Genomic DNA, 25,662 nt, shown 5'->3' with positions numbered 1-25,662 from the left:
TTTCTCCCTCTTTACATCTCCATAGGAGAAACCTTTCATCTTCTTTCCCACAGAGGAGCCGCTTTCAGTCTCTCTCTGCTCCTTCTGCCTCTTTCCCAGGGAAGGCTGGGTGCTCGTTTTGATGGGTGGGATCCTGACGTCTCTTGGGTCACATACAAATTCATGATGAGGGACAGAGTCACTGCATTGGAAAGGTAACGTGGGCCACCCCTTTTTCTCTTGGCTCCTGTTCTCTTGGAAGGCCTATACTCAAGGAGGATAGCTGCCTGGTGTTTCCAGAATCTGCCTGTAAGCAGACCTGGGGTTGCTTTTGGAAGGACCAGCCAGTCTCCGTGTGTTCTCTCCACCTGATTAACACTTTCCCAGGGAACTGTTACCTGTGGGCTGGGAGAGGTGACTGAAAGCCCCTGCTCCGTGTTAAGGTCCCAGCCACATTGCATGACCAGTTTCAGCTGGAGAGTTACCTGGCCCCTCTGTGTAAAGCTGGCGCGGGATCACCTTTTGGCTTCTATCTCTGTTCTTCCCTGGTAAGAACCTGGGAGAGAGGATGGTGGGAAGCAACAGGCCCTCCAAACTTCCAGAGGTGGGAATGAGAGGCACATTGCAGGAAGGGTGCATTTGTGAGATGCCCAAGTTGCAGCCATCAGGATGACTCTGCCCAGAGATAGTGACAGGCTTTGGGTTCAGAGCTGCACACGCCCCACCCTTCCCACGGGGCCTTCCTAATGCTCTCATTTTCTTCTTCTAATGGGTTTTCCAGGAGGTGCTATTAGAGCTTGGTTGTCACATCAGTGGAAGCCTATAATTTGCTTTATATTTTATTATCATGTATTTGAGACATAAAAATATATGTACTATTTATATAACTTGCCAAGCCTAGTAATAAAATAAAATCCTCTGAATTCAACATCCAACTTGCGAAATGAAGTGTTACCAGTTCTCATGATGCTTCCCGTGTGTGCTCCTATCTGATGCCATGCTGCTGCCTCCCCTCTGCAGGTAACCCTTCCTGGATGGTCTTTGTCATTCTTTTTTGCCCCTTTTAAAGTAGATTTTGCCCTATCTGTACTTCTCTAAATAGTATGTTTTAAGTTTTATAAAAAAATAGGATTGTAGCCTTTTGAGCTTCACTTCAGTGTCACATATTGTCCTAGAAGGTAAAAAGCAGATCCGTGCCCTTGAAACTTGGAATTTCATTGGTGCAGATAAATACTGTTTTGGGGTCATGCCCTCTTGGAGTCAGTGAAGCTGCCTGGCACCTTCCATGGATTGCTGGTAGGGGCTGTAGAGGGGAAAGGACGCTGCGGCCCAGCCAAGGAAGTTTGTTGCTGGACTTGCAGTCCCCTGTGACTCCTAGTCAAGGAGAGACCGCCCAGAGGACAGGTGTACTGAAGCAAATAGACACAGCTCTGACTTCAGTGCTGGGCTGGCGGTGAGCAGGAAGGCTGAAAAGCAGAGTGCTGAATGTAGAGCTTGGAGAGAGGACTCTAGGAGCAGATGGGAGCAAATGGTGGTTCCAGATGAATGTCTCAGCTACTGAGCTCCAGCACCTGGATCCTTGTGCAGGCAGGTCGGTAAGCTCCTGGTGGGCTGGAACAGAGGTTTAGAGCAGTATGGTGGACAACTCCCTCTTCCTCCTTCCTTTACCATGTAGCAGCTATTTATGGGACACCTGTAGGCCAGGTGTATATGTGTGTCACATCATGCCAGGAATAAAACATCCTGCTGGTAAGTACTTCATGGTCTCATAGGAAGTCAGGTATTCTATTATCAGCTTTTGTGAAATGATGCGATAATAACGAAGGCCCCTCAAACATTAGCAGCTTACAAAGCAAAAAAAAAAAAAAAAAAGAAAAAGAAAAGAAAAAAAAATTATTTCCTTGTTTCTGTTGCATGTTAGCTTCAACTCTTTTCTGTGTCCTCTGCCTTCTGGGTCCCAGGCTGAAGGAGCAGCCCTTCTCTGGAACATGTCATCTTTAAGAGCAAGAGAGGTGATGAAACCAAGAAGTAGCTCTTCAAGCTTCTGCTCAAATTTGGCATGCATCCCTCCTACTCATAAGCTCTGGTCAGAGCAAGTTCCATGGCCAAGGCTGATGCCCCTGGGGAGCAGAAGTAGACAGGGAAGCCCTGAGCTGAAAGACATGGGGCGATGGGTAGAAGAACAGACTCTTCTTCAGGGAAGGCAGAGGCTATTCAGGAAAAGTCTTAAAATCCACCATAAATTTGAACATACAATTACAATAATGGTATGATAAGGCTTTATACATAAATATGTATTTCCCCTAAATTAAGGGATTCTGTTGCTAAAAAGTTTGAGAACCATAGTCTGATAATTGAAGATTTTACCAGAAGCTAACCCAGAGGAAGAGAAGGAGGCAGGGACTGGCCACAGTGGCCTTCCCGCTAGCCCTGGACACGTGCAGTGCTCTCTCAGAAGAAGCATCTTATAATTTCAGCATTCATCTTAGCTTATCTTCAGTCCATTTGGGCTGTCTACATGCTCCATCACTGTACACACACATACACATTTACCCTGCCTCATCTCATAGTCATGTCCACATGGCTTTAGAAAGATGCTCTCTTTTTTGCTTCATCAGTAAATCAGTTTATGTTTGAGGTCTAGTCATGGCTTCTTTTCATGTAGCCCACACAACTCCTATCACACTGGGCACATACTAGACACTTAACAAATATGTACAAAACAGTTTTGCCTCAAGAGGAACCTAACGCTCTGCAGCCTTGCTCTGCTTGTTCTCTTGCCCTCTCTCTCTACAAGGGTGTCCAGAAACTGTTTGGGTGACAGCTGAAGTTACACAGGAGTGACTCCAGCACATTTAGAGCCAGGGTTAAAACACTCTTTCTCTTTGTTTGTAATCAGTGTGGGGACTGAATAGCTGGTCCTCTCACAATGAGCCAGTTTTCATCTGCACGCATGTGTGTTGCCTTGCAAATGCACATGGCCTTTTTCAAAGGTATGCATTTGTGTTTTCCAAGGGCAAGGACTGTATCTCCTCTTTTCTTTCCTTTGAAAGATTCCCCATGGCACCAGATAAGAGCTCCATGCACAGTGGGTGCCCAGTAAATCTTGCCTATCTTCTCTTCCTTTGAACCTCCACTAGATAAAAAGCATGGTCCTGGGGCCTGTGGGCGTTTGCAGAGGATTGATTACACATGGGGCTTAATCTTGAGAATTTTACAGGTAAAATGGGAGTAAACTCTCAGGTAGCACAGATCCAAGCTAATAGCAAAGGCTCCTAATTAGCCACATATCAGCATGCCTGTCCTCTGAAGCCCATCAGTGTGACAGAGGCAGCAGGGTGGGACCATTGGGTGCCTAGCCCTGGAGTCAGAGCTTTGAGTTTTATGATCGTTGGCAAGTTATTTAACTCCTCTAAAGCTCTGTTTCTTCTTCCATAATGTAGGAATAATAAAAATGCTGATAGTTGTTGTGGTCTTTTACACTTATAAATAATATCCCATTCCCTATTTGTATTCTGAATCAGTTGAGACTTAGGAGTAAAGAGCTGGGGGAACTTCCAGGGAAGATGCAGAGGAGGGACCTCCAGGACTCACTCCTCCTCCAAACAGCTAGTGGACAGGAGGAACTGTCTAAAACAGCCATCCTGAGGCTCCAGAGGCCAAGGGAACATTGCACAGCATTCAGGGAAGAGCAGGACATCGAGGTTGAGAAACTGCAGTAAAGAACCATGAGTATCTCGCTCCGCAGTGGCTGCTGGTGCTGTCACCCACTCTCAAGACAGGCTGCCTTGGGGTCCCATCCCTGGCTGCCTGCTATGGATGGAGAAAGACATGGAAGTCCTCTTCCCCAAGAGGAGGTGGGGCAAGGCTGAGAACTGATCTTGGCTTTTGATCAGTGAATTCGGATCACTGAGTGCCAACTCTGAGCTGCTGTTTCAGCCTGCCCCAGACAGGGATGGCCACGGCCCTTGTTTCAACTAAGGAGGCAGGGCCTCCTTAGGGCTGAAGGGAAGTTTGCTGAAGGGTGCCATCTGCTGGAAAGGTTAGGAAAGTGCAACTTCAGGGGGTCAGAAAGGCTTTTGATGTCCTTCCTGGCACTCTCCTAGGGCTCCTTGGAGCTGTTCTGCACCCCCTTCCTGGGTCCCTGGCTCTGTTTTGTCTGGGAAATACTGATTTGGGAAAGTCTTCTCCAGGGTGACCCTCCTCCCAGAATTTGCCCGCTAGGCAAAACCAACTAGAGGCAATGAAAGGAGTGTGAAAAAAAAACCTATAGAGACAAAACAAAAGCAAACAGAACAGATCAAAATTCCTGGAGAAGGAACAGTAGAAAGGGGGCTTTCTTCTGTGGGTGAAATAGTGCAGTCTTCAAAATTGTACCACATATGCAGGGCAAGAATCAAATGAAGAAGAGATGAAAACATCTTGTCAGTTAAACACAGGGATTTCTAAAGGTCTAGAATAAATTAAATCAAGTGTCAAAGAGCCTTAACACAAAGCCAATCAACAATAAAACCCTATGCAAGAGAGAGAAACTGATCTTTAGAGTAAACTCATCAAAATAATCAGGTGCTTAGACATAAGCAAAAAATTAGAAGCCATACAAATAAACAGGAAGATATGGTCCAGTCAAAGGAACAAATTAAACTTCAGAGGAGACAATTTGGAAAAACTAATCAAAGGTGTTCAAACCAATCTCCTAAATCAATTCAAGGAGATGAAGGAAAATATTTATATTCTTAATATAAAGAATATTAAGACACTGGGTGAAATAAAGAAAAATTTGTAAGTATCAAAAGAAACATAACAAATTTTGGGAATGAAAGGCACAATAGAACAGATACAGCATGATGCAAAATCAAAACACACAAATCAGTAGTGTTTCTATATAGTAATGAGCAATCTGAGGAGAAAATCAAGAAAAAATTTCCATTTACAATAGCAACAAAGTCAAATATCTAGGAATAAATTTAACCAAGGATATAAAGTACTTATACACAGAAAACTACAAAACATTGCTAAAAGAAATCAAAGAAGACCTACATAAATGGAAGGACATCCTGTGTTCATGGGTTGGAAGACTAAATATCGTTAAAATGTCAATTCTGCCCAAATCAATGTATAGATTCAACTCAATCCCAATCAAAATTCCAACAACCTTCTTTGCAGAAATGGAAAAGCCAATCATCAGATTTATTTGGAAGGGTAAGAAGGCCATGGATAGCCAGAAACATCTTGAAAAAGAACAAAGTCGGAGGACTGACACTTCCTGACTTTAAAGCATTTTACAAAGCTACAGTGTTCAAAACAGCATGGCACTGGCATAAAGATAATATATTGAACAATGGAATTGAATTGAGAGTTCAGAAATAGAACCTCACAACTATGGTCAATTGATATTTGACAGGGCTGCTAAGTCCACTCAACTGGGGCACAACAGTCTCTTCAACAAATGGTGCTGGGAGAACTGGATACCTATATGTAAAAGAATGAAAGAGGACCCCTATCTCACACCTTATAGAAAAATTAACTCAAAATGGATCAAAGACCTAAATATAAGAACCAGAACCATATAAAACTCCTAGAAGAAAACGTAGGGAAGCATCGTCAAGGTCTTGTGGTAGGGAATGGTTTCTTAGAGTTTACTCCCAAAGAACAAGCAATGAAAGAAAAAAAAATAGATAAATGGTACCTCCTCAAAATTAAAAACTTTTTGCTTCAAAGGACTTAGTCAAGAAAGTGAAAAGGCAACCTACTCAATGTGAGAAAATATTTGGAAAGCACGTATTCAATAAAGGTTTAATATACAGAATATGCAACAAAATCCTACAACTCAACAATAAAAAGACAAACAACCCAATTTAAAATGGGCAAAAGACTTGAATAGACATTTTTTCAAAGTGGAAATTTAAATGGTTAAAAAGCACGTGAAAAGATGCCTATCTTCACTAGCTATTAGGGAAATGCAAATAAATACCACGAGATTATTTCATACCTACTAGAATGGCCACTATTAAAGAAAAACAGAAAACTACAGGGGTTGGAGAGGATGTGGAGAAATAGGAACACTCATTCACAGCTGATAGGAATGCAGAAATGATGCAGCCTCTGTGGAAGATAGTTTGGCGGTTCCTCGGGAAACTCAGTATAGAATTTCCATCTGATCCGGCAATCCTGCTGCTAGGTATATACCTAGAAGAACTGAAAGCAGGGACACAAAGAGACATTTGCCCATTGATGTTCACAGCGGCATTATTCAGAACTGCCAAAAGATGTAAGCAACCCAAGTGTCCACAAACTGATGAATGGGTAAACACAATGTGTTATAAACATATGGTGGAATATTATTTGAAGGAATGAAGCCCTGATGCATGCGACAACATGGATGAACCTTGAGGACATTACGTTGGGTGAAATAAGCTAAACACAAAAGGACAAATATTGAATGATCTCATTGATATGAAATAATTATAATAAGTAAACTCATAGAGTTAGAAACTAGAATATAAGTGACCAGGGGATAGAAGGGGGGTAGAGAATGGAGAACTGATGCTTAATTTGTGCAGAATTTCTATTTAGGTTGATTGTAAATGTTTGGAAATGGATAGTGGTGATGGTAGAACATTATTGTGAGTGTAATTAATGGCACTGAATTATGTTTATGAATGTGGTTGAAAGGGGAAACTTTGGGTTGTATGTGTTACTTGAAGGAAAGTTAAGGATAAAACATGGGAATCTGTAACAGCGAACCTTGCTGTGGATGATGGACAGGTTAGTAGTACAAGTGTTAAGAATGCTCTTTCATGAATTAATACAAATGTATGACACTATTACAGGGTGTTAAAAATAGGGTGGTATATGGGAAAAAATATACCTAATGCATACTGTGGACTATAGTTAACAGCAATATTTTGATATCTTTCTTCAAGAGTAACAAAGGTATCACACTAATGCAAAGTGTCAACAATAGGGAGGTATATGGGGACACTGTATTGTATTTTTACATGATTTTTTGTAAACCTACAACTTCTCTAATTAAAAAAATAATAATTAAAAATAACATTATGCTAAAAGAAACCAGATGACAAAGCATTGCATATTGTATGATTCCATTTATGTAAAATATACATACAAATGTATAGAGAAAGAATAGGATTGGTGGTTATGCAGATAGGGCTGGGGAAGGATAGAGGGATTGAAAGGTGGCTGTTAAGAATGGGGCTTTTCTTTCCAGGGTAATGCAAATGTTCAAAAACTGATTGTGGTGATGAATACACAACTCTGTGATTATCAAAAGTCATTGATGGTACGCTTTGGATGGGTTGTATGGTATGTGAACATATCTCAATAAAACTGCTTTAAAAATAAAAAAGTGAAGAGCTGATAGAAAGTGGCCAAGATATTACCTTTGCTACTGATAAAGAGTTGATAAGAGGATGTTACTACTGGGCTTCTAATAATGAATCCAAGAATTAAGTCTCCACTCAGTCACAGGCTAGTTAGACAACCACAGGCATCCTTTGGTGAGGAGGAGACCCCATGTAAAACTTAGGTTTTGGATGATGGAATCAAAAGCATTCACTCCGTGCTTGCTCCCAAGGGGAAGGGCTGGGCCTTCCATGCACCCTCCAAAGGTACTGAGTCGATTGTTATTCTTCCTCCCCAGGAAGAGTGTGTGAGCAGGCCAAGAAGGGGCTCTAGCAGAGCTTCGTCTACATGGGAGGACATGGGTGGAAGAAACCTTCTGTTGTGAAGTGGGAGGACTTTGTGGACAGATAGGACTGTGCAGATGTTAAGCTTCCTACTGATAACTTTATTTTATAAATAGGTACACTTGAGTTTATCATTCATTAAAGCAAGACTCACAGTGCTTCTACAGTGTTTTTAAAAGTTGCCCTATGCATCTGGAAAAAAAAAAAACTTAAAAGACCATTCCTTATCAAATGTTCTGTAATTCAGACCTTTAACTGGGATGGACTTCTCCCTTCTTCATCTTTGGTCCCTGTTCCGGTTTGCTAATGTTGCTGCTATGCAAAATACCAGAAATGGATTGGTTTTTATAAAGGGGGTTTATTTGGTTACAAAGTTACAGTATGAAAATGTCCAAATGAAGTCATCAACATAAGTATACCTTCAGCAAAGAAAGGCCAATGGTGTCTGGAAAACCTCTGTTAGCTGGGAACGCATATGGCTGGTGTATGCTGATCCTGGGTTTTGTTCCAGCTCCACTCTCAGTTCCTGTGTGTTCTTCAAAATGTTGCTCTTTGGGGCATTTTGTCCTCTCTCAGCTACTCCGGAGCAAACTCTGGGCTAGCATAAGTCTGCTTTCCATGGCCATCTCCAAAATGTGTCTCTTGGTTGCTCTCCAAAATGTCACTCACAGCTGCTCTGAGTTCCTTCTGTTTGTCAGCTCTTTTACATGGCTCTTAGTGATTTAATTCAGACTCATCCTGAATGGGTGGGGTAACACCTCCTTGCAAATTATCCAATCAAAGGTCTTGCCCACAGTTGATTGAGTCACATCTCCATGGAAACACTCAATCAATAGGTTCCATCCTAATCAACATTGATATGTCTGCCCCTATAAGATTGCATCAAAAAACATGGCATTTTGGGGGGCATAATACATCTAAACCAGCATAGTCCCTATGAGCCTAAATGAGGTTGGAGGGGCACTGGCTGCTTCCTAAGGAAGCCAAGTAGGTGTCTGTTGTGGCTGCATTCTTTTTTTTAAATTCATTTTATTGAGATATATTCACATACCATGCAGTCATACAAAACAAATTGTACATTAGATTGTTCACAGTACCATTACATGGTTTGTGCATTCATCACCAAAATCAATCCCTGATGCCTTCATTACCACATACACAAAAATAACAAGAATAATAATTAAAATGAAAAAGAGCAAGTAAAAAAGAACACTGGGTGCCTTTGTTTGTTTGTTTTTTTCCTTCCCCCATTTTTCTACTCATCCATCCATAAACTAGACAAAGGGAAGTGTTGTCCATATGGCTTTCCCAATCACATTGTCACCTCTCATAAGCTACATTTTTATACAATCGTCTTCAAGATTCACAGGTTCTGGGTCATAGTTTGATAGTTTCAGGTATCTAACGTGTGGCTGATTCTTAATGCCTGTTTTCTCTGTTTTTGCAGTGCAAATTGGAGTTTCATGCTTGTTCAACTGGCAGAAGCCTTACCACCCTCTGTGATGGGCCCTGTCCGTGTCTCGTGGAACCTGAGCCACCAAAGAACAAGGCAGAAAAGAATGGTGAGAGGGGATATCAGCGAACTCCCCAAAGGAGGTGTGGGTGATCAGGGAGGGCTGACCTGGCTGTCCTTGTACCATGCCAGGAACCCGACATTTAACAGAGCTCTGCTGGCACAATTTGGGGAGATGGGCTTCCTTGGCAAGTTACTCCGGCTTGTTTAGGGACCCTAAACTAAATTGCCTTCAGCAACCATTTGGAAGAAAAAGAGCTGAGAGTCTTTGAAAATTATTCTGTTAGACTAAGATATGCCCTGGGTTCTGCACTGGGTTCTTTGAGAGGTCAAATTGGCCAGTGTGGAGGGGCAGGTTTTTCAGCATCTAAGACCAGCGCCTGCCCTGGGTTCATCTTGGTCCTCTTTGAACTTGAATCTCTCAAATCCTTTGAACTTCTCAAGACCAAATTTCAAAACAGAGACTGCAGAGATGTCACAGCAATAGAGAACATTCCCCCCAAAAGCATTTCTTTATTAATATATTCTGCTTGGAATACAGCACAGGGCCAGGGGACAGATAAAAGGAGAATTCCTCCCCAGGGGCAGCTGTTTCGCTGCTAAGGCTGGGAGCGGCTGAAGAGGTTGGATACATTTGGATGTTTTCCTGATGGAGAAAGTATTATTGTCTCACTGGTCTCAGCCCTTTTTTGAGCCTGCCTTAACAAGGCTCAGGAAGGACGTTTGAATGTGGTTTCTGTGGAACGCCTTTGTAGCTGGATATTCCATGTAAATATTATGTGTGTGTGTGCATGCACATGTAGGCTTGTGTCTTCTCATTAGAGTTAGCAACTCTTTGTGATAGAGGAGAATGAACTGGGTGTAAATGTTTATCCATTTGTGTCTTTGTAAGTTGCATCATATTTCCCAAGGCGAATAGATGAAGGTCGAATCTAGATTTATTCATGGTAACTTCAGGGATATTGTGTTAAAAGTCTCTTTGTGAGGTTTAGCTCGGGATGTGTATGGTACATTGTAAACCGTAAAACATTGTGATCACAAATAATTTCCAAAGATGATTCTTGATTGCAAAAACATTGGTTTCATTGCATTTTAATCTGATTTATTTACATAACTGCAGCAAGAAATGTTAATTACTATACATAAGCCTCCTCCTGTGTGGTAAGAAGATCTCTAGTCATGTGGTGTTATGGAACTGCAGAGTCCAGAAAATTAACTTCTGTCTGGAGATTTCTTGAGAATCTTCTTAGGAAGTTTCAGTGGCTTCTATTGTTTTTTATTGCTGTTATTTCCTCTTGTATTCTGAATCTAGGAAACCAAACCAAGAAAGTCATCTGTACCAGTTTTACCTGTAGTATCTGTAAATGGGGGAGTGGGGGATGTATTGCTCCTTGAAGGCCTCCGCGTCCACTGAGGTTTTCTGGTTTGCCATCAGCAAGATGACAGACCTGTTTCCTGGCCTTTGGATCTCCAAGTGAAGTACCATCCTTGTTTCCAAATGGTGGGCTTGCCATACCTGATTAAATGAGATTCATTCTCAAATATGATTCTCTAGGTATGGCTTTGGCTGTGCCATCCGTTTGTCCAATTATATACTGGCAAAAATTAGAGCAAATTCTTTTGGAACCTATATAAACAATTACATTGATTGCCATTATGAAGAAAGAGACTCAAGAAAAAAAGAGTTGTTCCTGAATTCTGTGGGGTCAGTAAGAACAAGATTACTATTTAAAAATGTTTCACTTTAGTTTGCAAAAGCATAGGCTTCTAAGTTAACAGTGAGAGATAAACCAGGAAGAAAGAGAAAAGGGTTCATCATATATCTTTCATAAAATAGAACATTTAAAAATAATACCAACAATATTCCGAAACAGCTAACCAAAACTATATTTCCCTCAACATTTCCTTCAGTCCTACATAATTGACTTTTTGTGCTACTGAATCTTGAGTCAACAGTTTGCTTCTAGAAGTCATCTGCTTCGGTACTAAAAAGAGTTTGTAAATCCTGACTCAGTCCCCGGTACCGTCTGGCAGTTTTCTAAGCAATGTCACCTTGGAAGCAGGTTGCAAGGAGTCAACTATTTGAAGTACTGATAGTTCCTGAAACCTGGCACAGTTTTTTTCCATGAGATTCTGAGACTGTCCTACTTTGTTAAAGATCCAATTTCTAGGCTATGACTTATGGTAGAGTTTTCAAGTGAGCCTGACAGGAAGCAAAGACTACCTGTTGATGATAAGACTGAATGGCTGTGCTTAATTTATCACAGTATTCAACAATATCCTAATGGGGGAGAGTATAATCCCCCACTGGGTTATAATGCTTAACTGTTTAACATGCATTTGATCAGTGTTTCCCTAGAGGATAAGGACATTATTTTGGGCAGTGAGAGCACTGATAAATCCCCAGGGTCATTCTATTAAATGAAACATTTAAATGAATAGCCTGTTACCTGGACATAATTAATCAAAGGAAGGCTGACCTTCTGTGATCTGACAATTCAGCTTTCACAAGTTTATGACAGGCAGGGAGGGCGGTGGCTGTTAGGATGAAGAGGAGGGGAATGGGTGTGGAGAGAGATCAGAGGTAAAACGAAAGGTCTTGGCGACTTAGCTGTGGGGATGGAGGGAGGACGAGGAGATGGCCGAGCAGCAGCAGCGCCTTCCAACCCCGGGTGGGGAGATGGTGTCCAAAGGCAGCCCCTGCCTTTGTGAGACTCAACCTGACTTCTGGACCACTTCGGGAGCATTTTGTTTCTGTATCTATTGCAGAGACGGTATTTCATAGCCTCACAATCACAAACTGTGGTAGTGTTGTTGTTGCTGTTTTACATTCAACCTTGCCTTATTTTGAACCACTATTCCGTCTGATAATAAAAACATTAATGTAGTCACTTCCAGGTAAATTTTGTCAGTCCAGTGAATTCAGATTTTAAAGGAGATATTCCAGGATTTTTCCTGTCTCCCTTCTATCTAGAGTTGTAGCTAAGTTCTAGAAGTAGGGGTGGGGTGGGGGCTTGTGATAGAGCTGTGGCGTTGGTGGGGGTTGGTTCCTGGCATTGTCTGTTATTCTTGGGCATCTACGTCTATGGACTTGTCATTCGGCCATCAGCATTCATCCTCACTGCATCCAGTGAGAGGTGCTAGGCATCCACCGTGACCTCCGCTCACCATGTCCATTTAGGTCATACTATGTCCTCTTTGTTCTATATAAGACTCTTCTGGGCTTACCAACCGTCTCACAGCCCTTCCTAAGCACAGGAAACTTAAAGATGCCCTTCTCTGATGTTCTGGTGTCAAGAAAGCCCATGGGGAAGGTGTTAACATAAGCCTTCTATCCCTGGATCTACCCTGCAGCCCTTTCTTTTTGGTGCACAGGGCATTTTTATGAAGTGTGCCTCAAACTGGGTTGCATATTGGGAGCAAAATACATTTCCTCTTTGCTGCTGGGACTTTTCAATCTGTCTGGAGTTTCAGAAGTGCTCTTTCCCTGCCCAGGATCCAGACTTGGGTCAGAAACAGAAAGAATATGGTGAGTGGGGACTTCCTTGGGGACTTACCTGCCTCTGCATGTTCTTCTTCCCAAAATTTCACCTCTTCTACCCCAACTTTCGTCAATTCTGGATGGGAGAGTGGAGGGCATCCGAGGGCAGGGTTTAACTCATTCTCTAGGTTCCTAATCTCTTAGAGTGCTCTGCTTCCTCCAGTGCTTGGTCTTTTGGGTTACAACATACCTAGCTGTTGCAAATCAAATCTCAGCTGTAAGTTTCAAGAGCATATTTTGAAAGCAAAGTAACTGATTTTTTTTCTTTGCTCTTTCTGGCAGCCCTCCTTTGGTGGGCCTCCTGAAGAGATAGTGGAAGGTGGGATTCTTTAATATCTCTAAATGTTTTCCATCTGTTTTGGTTTACAAAAGTTGCCAGAATGCAATATACCAGAAATGTGTTGGCTTCTAACAGTGGGGATTTATTAAATTACAAGTTACAATTCTAAGGCCATGAAAATGTCCAAATTAAGGCATCAACAAGAAGCTACCGTCTCTGAAGAAAGGCTGCTGGCATCTGGGGCTCCTCTGTCACATGGGAAGGCACATGGTGACATCTGCTGGTCCTTCTCTCCTGGGTTCTGGTTTCAATGGCTTTTTCTCTCAGTTCTTCTGGGTCCTTCTTGCTTCTCTGAGCATTTCTCTCTCTCTGCTCTCTCTCTCATATAGGACCCCAGTAAAAGTATTAATATCCACCTTCAGTGGGGTGGGTCACATCTCCATGGAAAGAACCTAATCAAAAGGCCCCATCCACAATAGGTCTGCCCCCACAAGAGTGAATGAAAAGAACATGCCCTTTTCTGGGGTATATAACAGCTCCAAACCAGCACACCAGCACACCTTTAAATTACCATATGACCTTGGACAAGTTACTTAATTGCCTTATCTCTCTTATCTTTAGGAAGCCAGTCCAACCTCGAGAATATAGAGTAATGATTGTCAAAAAATGAAATAAAAGGAAAGGAATGGGGAAAAAAAGGAATAAAAATAAAAAGAGAGGGATGAAATGAAAATCTGTGTATTAAGCCTGAGTTCTGTGTACTTTTCTGAGTGTTCAGGGAAGAACACTCCTTGGTTTCATTTGGAGTATTCCAGTGTCCCACAGACAGCCCAGCAGGAAGTCACTTCTTATATCTAAACTTAACTCTTTAGGCTCAGGGTGTTGCTGCTGCTTTTTCTTTAGTCCTCAGTGAAGAATGTGGGAATGTCTAAGGTACTAGTTTCTACATTTCCCAACAGTGGTAGAGAATCTAAAGGGAAAATAGAGGTCTCTTAAAATTAGAGGCTTTATGCTACATTTTTAAAGTAACAACACTTCTTCCCTTCCAAACCCGAGCTCCCTGCTCCCCGTCACCACCCCTCTTGTGGTGACACAGACACACCCTCCGCCTTGGCCTGGGCCCATCGTTTAGGGCAGAGACTTGGAGTTTCCTCATTGCTGAGGAGAGGATTTCACCATCTTAGGATATCAGCTCAGAAGGATCCCACTCACCCTCTGTAATACCTTGTCGAGGGGCTCTTGGTGCTGTGAAGGTGCCTCAGATATCCCCGTGAGAACTAGGGAAAGGCCACGTGGCTGTAGCCTCAGACGTCCCCCAATGTGACTCCATTTTTATGCCTTATTTATTTGGTATCATGTTAGATTACATCTGTAGGAATATTTTGACCACCTATGATCCTTGTTCAGTCCCCGTTTATCAGAAGAGAAACTGGAGGCCTTTTGAGGGAAAGAAACTCGTCGAAGATCAGATGGTGGGTTAGGGTCAGAGTTCAGGTTAGAGAAGGGGTCTCTACTCACAGTCCAGTGCCCTTGTTCTACTATGTCTACAACCTTGGGTCACAGTCAGCAGGAGTTCTTGGTGGAAGTTAGATTTAAGTTCTCCTGGGCCCAAAGTCACTTGCCTGAATCTTGGTGTGTCAACCATCAGGCAGAAAATGTCATTGTGTTCCCCAGACCCAGCAGTGTTTTGAATGGCACGGTACAGAATCTTACCCACACCCCTCCTCCACTTTATCTCTGGAGGAGGAAGCAGAGAGAACAGGACTATCTCAGAGGACAGCTCCTCTTTTCTTCTTTTGGCACAGATTAACATTTGGTGAGAGGATGTGCGGGTCCTGCAAAGCAACCCAAGAAATTCTGGAGAAGACCCTGGAACTGTTACCTTTTACTGACCTGACATGTCCTCGGAGGTTGGGGCAGGGTGGGAGCATGTGTAGTTGAGGCAGGGAAGAAAGAGTGCTGCAAATTTTTCCAGCAGGGCATGTGAAAGAGGAAATAATAATTTCCCTCCAGTTGAGCTATTTGGAAAAGTAGAAAAATAGTCAAAAATTATTTTCTTTTCTCAAATGGTGTTTTCAACGTGAGGGCTGATTCTTGGGTGGGGGGAAAGTCCTGGGTTGACAGACGGTTGTCTAATTCCATTACTTATCACAAGTAGAGCTGGGGAAATGTGTTTAAAATGGGAACAGGAGATGGTGCAAAAGAGGTGGGCTGGGGAGTCTCTCCTAGCTGTAAGGTCTCAATGGAAAAATCCTACAATAATCTTGCTGCAGAGGCTTCCAGCAAAACAGAGATTTATCTTTGCATCCAGGAAAAAATGCTTCTCTTTAATGCCCATTGTATAACAGGGTGAAGGCCTCAGGCTTGAAAACTTGCAATTTAAAAGCAGTTTATATTAACCTTTCCACACCCGTTCAGATTCATTCGCTTATTATTCAGTACTGTGTTCTGGTCAGAAATTAAACATACAAAAGAACATTTAGTTTTTAGGGCCTTGTTATTCTAAATATCATGACCTTAAAAAAAAACCCGAAAGCTTGAGAATTAAGTTGGCAACTGCATCAAAAAAGAAAAATTCATTTGTCAGAACTCTGAGGTAACTACTGACTTTGGCTTTGAATTCAGGTTCTTCTTCTGTGAGTTCAGCCCTGGGAAAGTGGACCACAGGTTCTTTTGGTCATATTGAAGGTTGCTTGGTAGCATCTGAGTGGGAGACGCTAAAGGTGAAAAGAGTGAGAAGGGTAAACTGAGGCAGAGGGTGGCCTGGGTCAACACTGAGGTGCAGAGAAAGGGGACAGAGCTTTGTGCTATAAATTTAACAGCTTTGATAGTTCACTCAAACTTCATGCTTCCCTGCCCCCATTTTTAAAATTACAAATTAATATGCATTCTTATATGAAATCCAAATGTTATGGCAAAAGTGCCTCATGTTCCCAATTTGATTAGTATTTTGTTGCATACACCTCCAATTATTTTATGCACATATACTAACTTACTTTTTATATTTTATTCATCCAAAATTGAGATCATAGTCCACATATTTTTCACTGCCTTTTTTATGTATCATAGATAGGTTTTCATGTCAGTACACACAGATCTATCAGTATGGGTGTCAGTAAGTCAGTCAGTCTGTCTGTGTGTCTACCTATCTATTATCTATTTATCACCAGCCAACCTGCGTAGACTGCTCCCTTGAACTTCCAACCTTGGACTTATAACCACTACTCAGCATTTCCACTTGAAGGTCCCATTGGCATATCAAACTTAACATGTCCAAAATCAAACTGCTGATCTCCCCCAAACTCCATTTCTTCCTCATGCAGTGTTTGCCATCTTAATCAATGGCAGCTCCATACTTCCATTTACTCAAGTCAAAAAATCCTCTCTCTCTCCACATGCCACATCTAATTGATCCACAAATCCCATTGGCTCGACTGTCAAACATATCCACTTCTAACAACTGCTCCTATAATCATCCTGTTGATCCAGGACACCCTTATTCATTGCCTCCATTATTTCAATGGTTTCCTTATTGATCTCCCTGCATCTGTATTTTCTTTTGAACATAGCAATAGTCAAAGTGATTCTGCAAAATGTAAGTCAGATTATGTAATCTCTTGTGCAAGACTCTCCAGTGACTTCCCATCTTGTGAAGAAGAAAAGTGAAAAATCCTTTCAGTGATCTACAAGGCCCAACATGCTCTGGTCCCCTGATGTTTCTCTCCCCATCTTCTGCTGCTCTACTCCTTACTCACTCAGCTCCTGGCACACAAGGGGGATTCCCTCAAAGGTAACCGTCAGGCCCCTGCCTCGGGGCTTCCCAGTCTCGCACTGGCTGTTCCCTCAGCCTGGGTCGTTCTCCCCCAGGCCCCACGTGGCTCCCTCGCCAGCCACCTCTCAGTCTTTGCACAAGTGTTGTCTTCTCAGAAACCCCTCCCTAGTACTTCTTATCCCTCTTCTCTACTTTGTTTTTCTCTGTAGCACTTATCACATTTGAGATGTCTTAGATAATTTGATTATCTATTTTGTTTATTGTCTCTCTTCCCCAACTAGAACAGAAGCCAAAATGGCAAGGTTGGTTTTTTGTTTTGTTTGGGAGGGGGGGGTCTGGGTACTTACTAAATATTTGTCAAATGCTGAATGACTCTACCTCATTCTTTTTCAAGGGTTGCCCATTATACAGATAAACGATAATTTACAATGTTTACAATAGTAGAGATAATCTGTTTAAGGTGCTTACTACATGTGAAGTGCTAAGTACTTTACGTATACTGTTTAATTCCTCTAACAACCAAATAATGTTATCTCCATTGCTGGTGAGAAAATTTGAGATTTGGAATAGTTCAGTAACTTGCTTAAGGCCACACAGTAATAAATGACAGAGCTGTTTCTAGAACCTGTGCTCTTATCCCCATATTATATTTTCTGTTCTTAACTTAAATTGAATGTCCATTGAAAGGGCAGGTTTCCTTGGAAAGAGAAAATCTCCACACACACACCCCACACACATTTTCAACTACATTTTACCATGCTTTCAGTGCTCAGAGAATGCAGCCCTTCAGTCCTATCACATCCCTCTCTAATGGGATTTTTCCAAGGTGAGAGAATTAACATCCTCACTTGTTTTCTTCTCTTTCTGCAAGCACATTTATCTCTCTGAAGTTTATCAAAACACCATCATGAGCTCATTGTTCACCACCATATTACACTTTCCTGATAGCTACAAGTTTCCATTCTAGCTCCTTGAAGATAAAAATTCATTTGTTATCTGTCCTAAAGTTGGCTGTTCTTCTGTTGCCCTGCTATCTATTGCTGCAAAAACCAAAGACAGCATTACAATAAAGAATAAAATGAAATTATGATCGGAAGAAAGCAAGCAGTTGCCACCTCGTAAATCCAGCTGCTTGGTAAGATATTGGTAGGCCTGTTCCTAGATCCAGAGTCGGAGGGGGAGCTTGGCCCTTACAGGGTGGGGGGTAAAGGAAGACGTGGCCTGTCTCTTTAATGGGTGTAGTGAGAATTGAATGAGCTCCATGTGCCTGGCGCGTATAGTTAGAGTAAAAAAATATATATATATATGTATATATATATATATATACATATATATATATATATCTGAATTATCATGATCATTATCACCACCATCATCATAATAATGATTTTCTGTTTCAAAGCCATAAGTGGCAATTATACATGAAGGGAGCCAGAATGTCACTTTAATTATTTAACTTGAGGAATATATTACAATGCCAGATAAAGTTCGGAATAAGCAATTGGTTAATTATATATAAATAGATACTCAGATCAATTGTGACCACAGCCAAACAACAACAACAAGAAAACGCAACATCTGATCTCTTCAGTCTGTGAAAAAACAGGGGAGAAGAGGAATCTGAGAGATGTTTCCAAAAACATGATGGTGTAATTAGGGTGATACCTTGTCTTGCTCTCCTAATTCTAAAAGAGTAGCCTCCAAGGTCCCTCCTGCTTGAGAAAAATGGAGTTTTGTGGCTAGAGAAGGCAGACCTACTTACCCAGCAAGGATTCTGCTTATAATTCTTAATATTTCAAGAACTAGAATGAGCTAAAAGGAGAAAATAGGGGAAGTTCCAGGAGGGAGACAGAGGTGACCAGAGGGTCTCCCGAATGTGAGAACCTGCACCTGCTTTCTGATTTTCCAGGGATGCATTAGCAGATCTCATTGGGGGTAAGTCCTTTATACTTGTCTAAATGTTATGTGTAAAAGGATCTGTGTAAAGGACACTGATCCAGTCCTGCTGTTACTTATCTGCCTGGGGTCCCACAAGCAGTTACAGGTGTCTGTTTCCTTCCACCCAAGTCTAGAGCTTATTTGGTCTGACTATGTTTTGTCCGAGCTTGAGTCTCCTGAATGGCTCAGGCTACTATATCACCCATGCGACAGGGTAAAGCTAACAACTGAGTGAGTCCCCTGGGTCCCATCCAAAAAAGGGAAGTGAGTGCAGCCAGCTTCAGAAACCACATGGGCAAAGGAGGTTGACATTGCGAGACCATGGATCAGCAGTTAAATGTCAAAGACTAAAATATTAATGCCGATGTAGGGGGGTTTGATCAGAATTCCAATCATGTATCAGGGCACAGGGCCAAGAAATACTCCCAAAAAATGACTTGCAAAAAAATGACTTTAAGACAGGTAGAAAGAAGACCTTCTCTTCGTTTTGAGAGGTGGGACAGGGAGGGTTACTAACCTATGAACTTGACAAGGGCTGGCTCCCTGCTCCTATATCTCTCCAAATCTTAGATCTTAGGAGCCTTAGTCCTAAGCTAGGCTAATCACCAAGGAGAGTTTTCAGAGCCCAGGACAGTTGCTTAGAGGGGACAGCATCAGGCTCCCTTACACCCTTGGCCTTCCCTGGGTCTGGATCCCAGCTGTGACCCAGTTCCTTCAGGTTGGGGTTACTACTGGCTCTCCCTGGCCTCCAGGACCTGGGGTCTGAATCTCCCCCAGTTATCCCCCTGCCCAGATATTGATGGGTGGGTGTCTTGCTGCCCCTTCACATGCCAGGCTTCTGTCTGATTCTTCACCTGCTGAGCTGTCCTGTCCACCTGGGATCTTCTGCTGTAGCTTTCCCTACAGGCTGTTCCCAGCATATGCCTCATGCCTAGCATGGTGCATGGCTCAGATTAGCTCACCTTCCATCATTTCTACAGTGAACAAACAAGTGTATAAACTCTTACAGTTTTCCAAGCACGTTCATTGTACCTGAGCTTGTGGAGGTCCTAGCCCTTGGAAAGATGAGTATTATGGGTAAAATAGGTCCCTAGAAGAAGCAGCTCTGTGATTCATAGACTCTAGTGTCCAGCATTCCTTGCTTCAGTCGTTCTGTGGCCTGACCTTAGGCTGGAGCATAAGTTCTGTGTTCCAAGTTCCATGTGTGTTTGTGACTCCTTGATTCAAACTGGGCTTAGACAGTTCTGCTCTCTCCCTGTACTCTGCCTCTCTGTCTTAGGAAAAGGACTCAAGGTGTCTCAGGAAGAAAATATTTTTGTCTTGATGACAGAAGTGTAGTATCCTTTGGAACAGAACATTCTGTTCAACATCAGTGCTTTCTCAGTCTCCATGAGAACACAGAGAACATTTTAGGCAAAGGAGAGGTATCTGAAGATGGCAAGAATGTGTTCTCATTTAGGTTGAGAGCTTCTGGTATGAGAATCATACCTATTTCTATCTTGTGGCATAGTTAGTTTAAAAACTGATTTCCACTGTGCCCCATAAGAAACTTGCCTATTCAGGAAAAATGTGGTGAACTAAAATAACACTGATCTTTTACTTCTTGTATGTTGCCTCTGAAGCCTTCTAAGCTCTATTTAAAACTTAAAGCAATATCCTGAGAGATTTTTTTTTTTCTAAAATTGAGGGCAGGGATTGAGTCTGGAGGTAGTGAATAATGTGTCTTCATTCATCTTTCTAACCATCCAACCAGCCAGCCAGCATTAAGTGCCTACTCAGTGCCAAAGTTGTGTGCTATTTCTCCCTTAAGTGGGAAGCCAAGAACTCTTAGGTCAAATACATCACCAATGTGTTGTTCATTTGTCTGCATATGGAGCTCACTTATGTCCCAAGGTAACAACTGTGTGGAACGGAGCTGTCTCTGTCTCTTTATGGAGTTGGGTTTGTAAGTTCAGAACTCCAGGGGCTTTTATTGCTTTCTGAGTACTTTGTTATGATTTTGACCCTACTGCCACCTTGTGCACTGTAGTCTCTGTGGTCAGAAGAGCTACACTTCACCTCTTGTGGTTGAGGCGAGGAAATGAACTTAAAGTATAGAATACTATTGCATTCTGGACACTCTGATATACTAGCATTGTATTCCCATTAGATTGTTAACATTCTGAAGGCAGAGAGATTATGTTTAACTTATTTATCCTCATAGTCCTGGCATAGGGTCAGTGGAATGAATGGACATAACTGAATATGAATATTAATTTGTATCATGTCTGTTGCACATTTAAGTAGGGCAATATTTAAATAAATATCCAGGTTAAATTGGTACTTTTCCACTTCCCGTTTGAGTTACTGTTTATTCTGCATATAGTAGAGACGGGCCTCCTTCTTAGTTTGCTCCAAGACTTCTGATTCAGGTTGCATCTAGTATCTCTGGGCTGCTTTCTAAAGTTGCTTTCTGTGATAACCACAACCAAATCCTGTGCCCTTTGGGACTCTGTGCACCCAGTTTATTGCCTTCTTGTCCCTGTGCAGCAGCTGAGTAAGAGACCACAGTCATGGCTACGAGCATAACATCCGCCTTCATTTCCTCAAGAAGACGGTTCTCCATCGGTAACCATGAGTCTTTAACCTGTGTACCTTCACATTTTGAGGCAAACTCGTTTATACTACTACTTTTCCGTTATTTACCTTTCAGTTCCGTGTAATGGAGCTTTGTGAGAAGCAGTGTTGTGTACTAGAAGATGCGTGGGCTTTGGAGTCAGGCAGTTGTGGGGTTCAAGTCCAGCCCAGCACTTACTAGTGGTATGACTTTAGGTAAGCTGCTGAACTCCTCTGAGTCTCAGCATCCTTGTCTGTCAAAACAAAGAGAATAAGACCTATCTTGAGAGGTTATTATCAGAATGAAATAAATTCAGTGAGATAATCATAAAAGTAACTGATCCTAAGAGGTCCTCAATAAATCTTGGTTTTCCTTCTTTCTTTAGGCAATACACACACACACATACACACATGAGTAAACTGGATCTGCTTTTGTGTGATCTGGCTACACACTGCCTTCCAAAAGAGCCTGGAGCTCTAGAATCAGTCTTGCCAACATATAGTCAACACTTAGTTACTACTCAATATCCATCTAATTCGGGTTTTGTTTGCGGAACAATGTGCCCAGCCACATTTTCATTTCCCCAGTCTTTCTTTTGGCTGGGGGTGTCATCCTATGATTCAGTTCTGGCCAATGAAATGCAAGTAAAATCTTCTGGAGAGTTCTGAGAAAGCTTTTGCCTTCATCGTTAAATGGAGACACAACACAGTTGGTGCTGCCCTTCCTTTCCTACACGGGTTTGTGTGGAGCTGCATCAACCATTCTACGACCAGGAGACGACAAGCCTCAGGATTAAAGCCACTGATTAAGGATGACTCAGTGGAGAGTGGAAACAACCTTGGTCCCCTGGTGACACCATAGAGCAGTTGGCCCAACATCAAGACTGCCTCTCTTCACTTCTCTTTATGCCACAAATGAAAGCCCCATGAAGTTCAGCCATTGTTTATCAAGTTTTCTGTTGTTTGCAGCTAAATATATTTTCTAGTTGACACACATTACATCCCTTTCAAAGACAGGCAGTAGTGGTACGAGGCCAGGTGCTTCTCAGGAGTGTCACTCAGACTGTCACAAGGTACTCGGAGTGTTTGGGGAGCACGCAGATTCTAAAACTAGGGCAGGGGCTTAGATTGGCCCGGAGAGGCAGCATCTGACCCAACAGCATGGTATCGAGTGTTCTTCATAGTTCTTACAGATTACCCATCAGGGAGGGGACGGCTGTGCCCAGGTACCAACCACCGGGACGTGTTAGACTAGAGCACACCATGCTTGAAGGTGAGCAGAAGGAACAGCTCAGCTGGAGAAGACAGGGAAGCTGTGGAAGACAGTAGACACATGCAAAATATTTAAATAGCATTAAACTGTAGGAGTGATACGTGTTCATTATTGAACATATAAAAATACTAAAGAACACAAAGAATATTTTTAATTACCCATAGTCTCCTAAACCAGTATAAACATATACTATTTTAAAATCTTTATTATTCTCTTAATAATATGTAATAGTTCCATATCATCAATTATTCTTCTAAAACTTGATTTTTGTTGGCTGCCTGGTGTTTGATTATGTAAGTACACTATGATTTTTATGGCCAATCCCCATTATTGAACATTTAGCTTCTCTCTAAATGTTTACTATACAAATACTGTTTTCATGAACATCTTTATGTATTAATTCTGCACTCATTATTTTCATAGGGTACATTCCTAGCAATAGAATTTCTAGGTAAAAGGCTATGCATATTGTAAGGCTTTTGTTACATATTGATCAAATTCCTTCTAGAAAATGTATACCACAAGTAACATGCAAGAATGCTTATTTGAAGAATTCTTACAAACTCTGGGTATACAATTTTCTACTTTGTGGGTTAAATAAAAATATACTTAAGTTAGCTAGGATTTGGTTCAGCAGTATATAATCAACACTCCAGCACCCAAATAACTGTGGCTTAAACAAGAGAAGATTTATTTCACTCTCATACAAAATAATTCAACTGGTAGCAAGTCCAGGGCTGGTATGGGGACTTCTTAATCATCAGGGACCCAGGCTCCTTCCACCTTGTTGCTCTGTCAACCTCAGATGCCACCTCATGGTGCAAGACGTCTGCCAGAGTCTTGCTATTCCATCCAAGGTCCAGTCAACAGGAAAGGAGGAATAGCAAAGAAAGACATTTTCTTTCAAGCAGACCTCTGTGAATTTGGATATAATTCTTCCTTTATGTCTTTATAACCAAAACTCAGTCACATGTTCTCACCTAGAGGCTGAGGAATGCAAACATTTAGCTGGGTGTCAATGAGCCAGTCAAAAACCAGGGTTCTTATTACTAAAGAACAGCAAAAGAATGGCTCCTGGGAGGCAGTTATCTGACAGTCACATTTTGATTTTTTAGTACATTGATAACCCTACAAGTTTAACTTTTTTCATATATATTGTCATTCTTCTTTTTAAATTATAGCCTCATATCCCCTATCATTTCCTTTTATTGTGTTTTTCTTTTTCTCAATAATCTACATATTAAGGATATGAATGCATAATACATATTTCTGTTTTTTCAGTTTTTCATTTGCCTTTTAATGGTGTTTGCTGATAGGTTTTGAGGTTTTTATCTAGTCAGATCTGTCATTCTTTCCTTTTAGAGATTTTGGCTTTGATGTATATTTAGAAATATCTCCCCCACATTGAAGCCAGATAAAAATTTCACCTGTATTTTACTGTTCTTTCATGGCTTGAATTTTTCATTTTTGATTCACTAGGCCAGTGGCATTCAAACATGAATAGTTTATATACCATGAGCCAGTGCGTGCAACTTTCACCAAACAGTACTCACACTTACTCTGCATGACATGCTCTTTTTTCTATTTTCTGCTATTCTACTTCATATTTTAGAAAGTTATGTTCATCGCTCACTCATGGGTTGTGACCTATAGTTGAAAAATATTGTTTTCATCAATCTAATATTTGTTTTGGTATATAATATGAAATGGAACTATAGTTTTTATTTCTTTTTTAAATAGAAAACTTTCTTAATGACTTTTATCCAGTAACTCATCATTTCATCTAATAAAAAGTTAACCTGACAATTTTCGTGACTGTTCTTACCTATTTATTCTCCCAGAGGACATTCACAATCATTTGGAAAACTTGAAAACATTGGGATGAGGTTTGGATTTACAGAGTCAGTAATTAGGAAGCACTGATAACTTTACAGGGAGTTGTTCCATCCAGAGAATGGCACACTGCCTCTATCAAGAGTCTGCAGGAGATTCTATGATTTTCCACTCATCGGGCTCTCAATATTCTCATTACATCTATGACCAGATAAGTGAAATATGTGATTGTTTTTAGTGAGCGAAATCTGTTTTCCATTTTTTGTTAAAATATTTATTTCTTTCAAATAGGAAATCTCAACTCTGATAGTTTTATGATTTATCATTTTAGATTTTTCCATAGAAAACTTTATCATCTGCAGATAATGGGCATTTTATCTTCCTCTTTCCAATGTAAATGTTACTGGTGCTAGACACAGTGTATTATAGGTATGTTTCTATTTATTAAACCTCCTAAAAAGCCAGTGACTTTGGAGGAACTGAATGAGCCTTTGTTCATTCAAATTGCTCAAGATCACACAGCCAGCAAATGGCAGGGCCAGGGTTTGAACCCAGATCAGCCTGACTCCTAAACCTGAGCTTTCAAGCACTTTACTATCTATACATAGATTAAATTTATTTTTTGCATCTTAATGCTTTAGCTAAAACTTTCAGAATAGTGTAATCATACTTCTTTACTATGATGCCCAGAGTGCAATAATTTTTATGTTGCTGAGGATAAATGTGAATTGACTGTGAAGGCCTTCGCAGGACTCGTTCCTCTGTGATTTTTCTGCTGAACATGCATCACTTGCAGAGAAGCCTCTTCGCCACTTCCTTGCCTTTTTCACTTCTTGGGTTTTTTTTTTGTGCTCAGAGGACCCCACTCCCAGCTTCCCCTATTATTAACATCTTACATTAGTCCGATACATTTTTCACAATTAATGAACCAACGTTGATATGGTATAATTACTTAAAGACTATACCTTATTCAAACATCCTTAGTTTTTACCTCATGTCCTTTTTATCTGTTCAGGATTTCATCCAGGAGATCACTTTTAGTCATCACATCCCCTTAGGCTCCTCTCAGACTTGTCTTGTTTTTGATCTTGGAGCTTTTGAGGGGTACTGGTTGGGTATTTTGTGGAACATACCTCATTTTGAATTTGTCTGGTGTTTTTCTCATGATTAGACTGAGTTATGGGTTTGGGGAGGAGCACCATAGCGGTAAAGTGCCTTTGTCATGACTT

At 41.4% G+C, this 25,662-nt stretch overlaps 1 protein-coding gene across 2 annotated transcripts in view; it reads left to right on the top strand.

Annotated features, from left to right (window-relative positions):
* SPOCK1 (SPARC (osteonectin), cwcv and kazal like domains proteoglycan 1) overlaps positions 1 to 25,662 on the top strand; it is a 562,067-nt gene that overhangs the window by 449,918 nt on the left and 86,487 nt on the right. For both annotated transcript variants that reach the window (XM_037801466.1, XM_037801465.1), the window contains one exon: positions 9,136 to 9,250. In XM_037801466.1, coding sequence (XP_037657394.1) covers positions 9,136 to 9,250 — 115 coding nt within the window. The remainder of the gene's footprint in view (positions 1 to 9,135; positions 9,251 to 25,662) is intronic.

Source organism: Choloepus didactylus, chromosome 13, assembly GCF_015220235.1.
Source record: "Choloepus didactylus isolate mChoDid1 chromosome 13, mChoDid1.pri, whole genome shotgun sequence".
Taxonomy (NCBI): domain Eukaryota; kingdom Metazoa; phylum Chordata; class Mammalia; order Pilosa; family Megalonychidae; genus Choloepus; species Choloepus didactylus.
The sequence above is the reverse complement of the archived record's forward strand: the minus strand, read 5'-3'. Positions and strand labels throughout refer to the sequence as shown.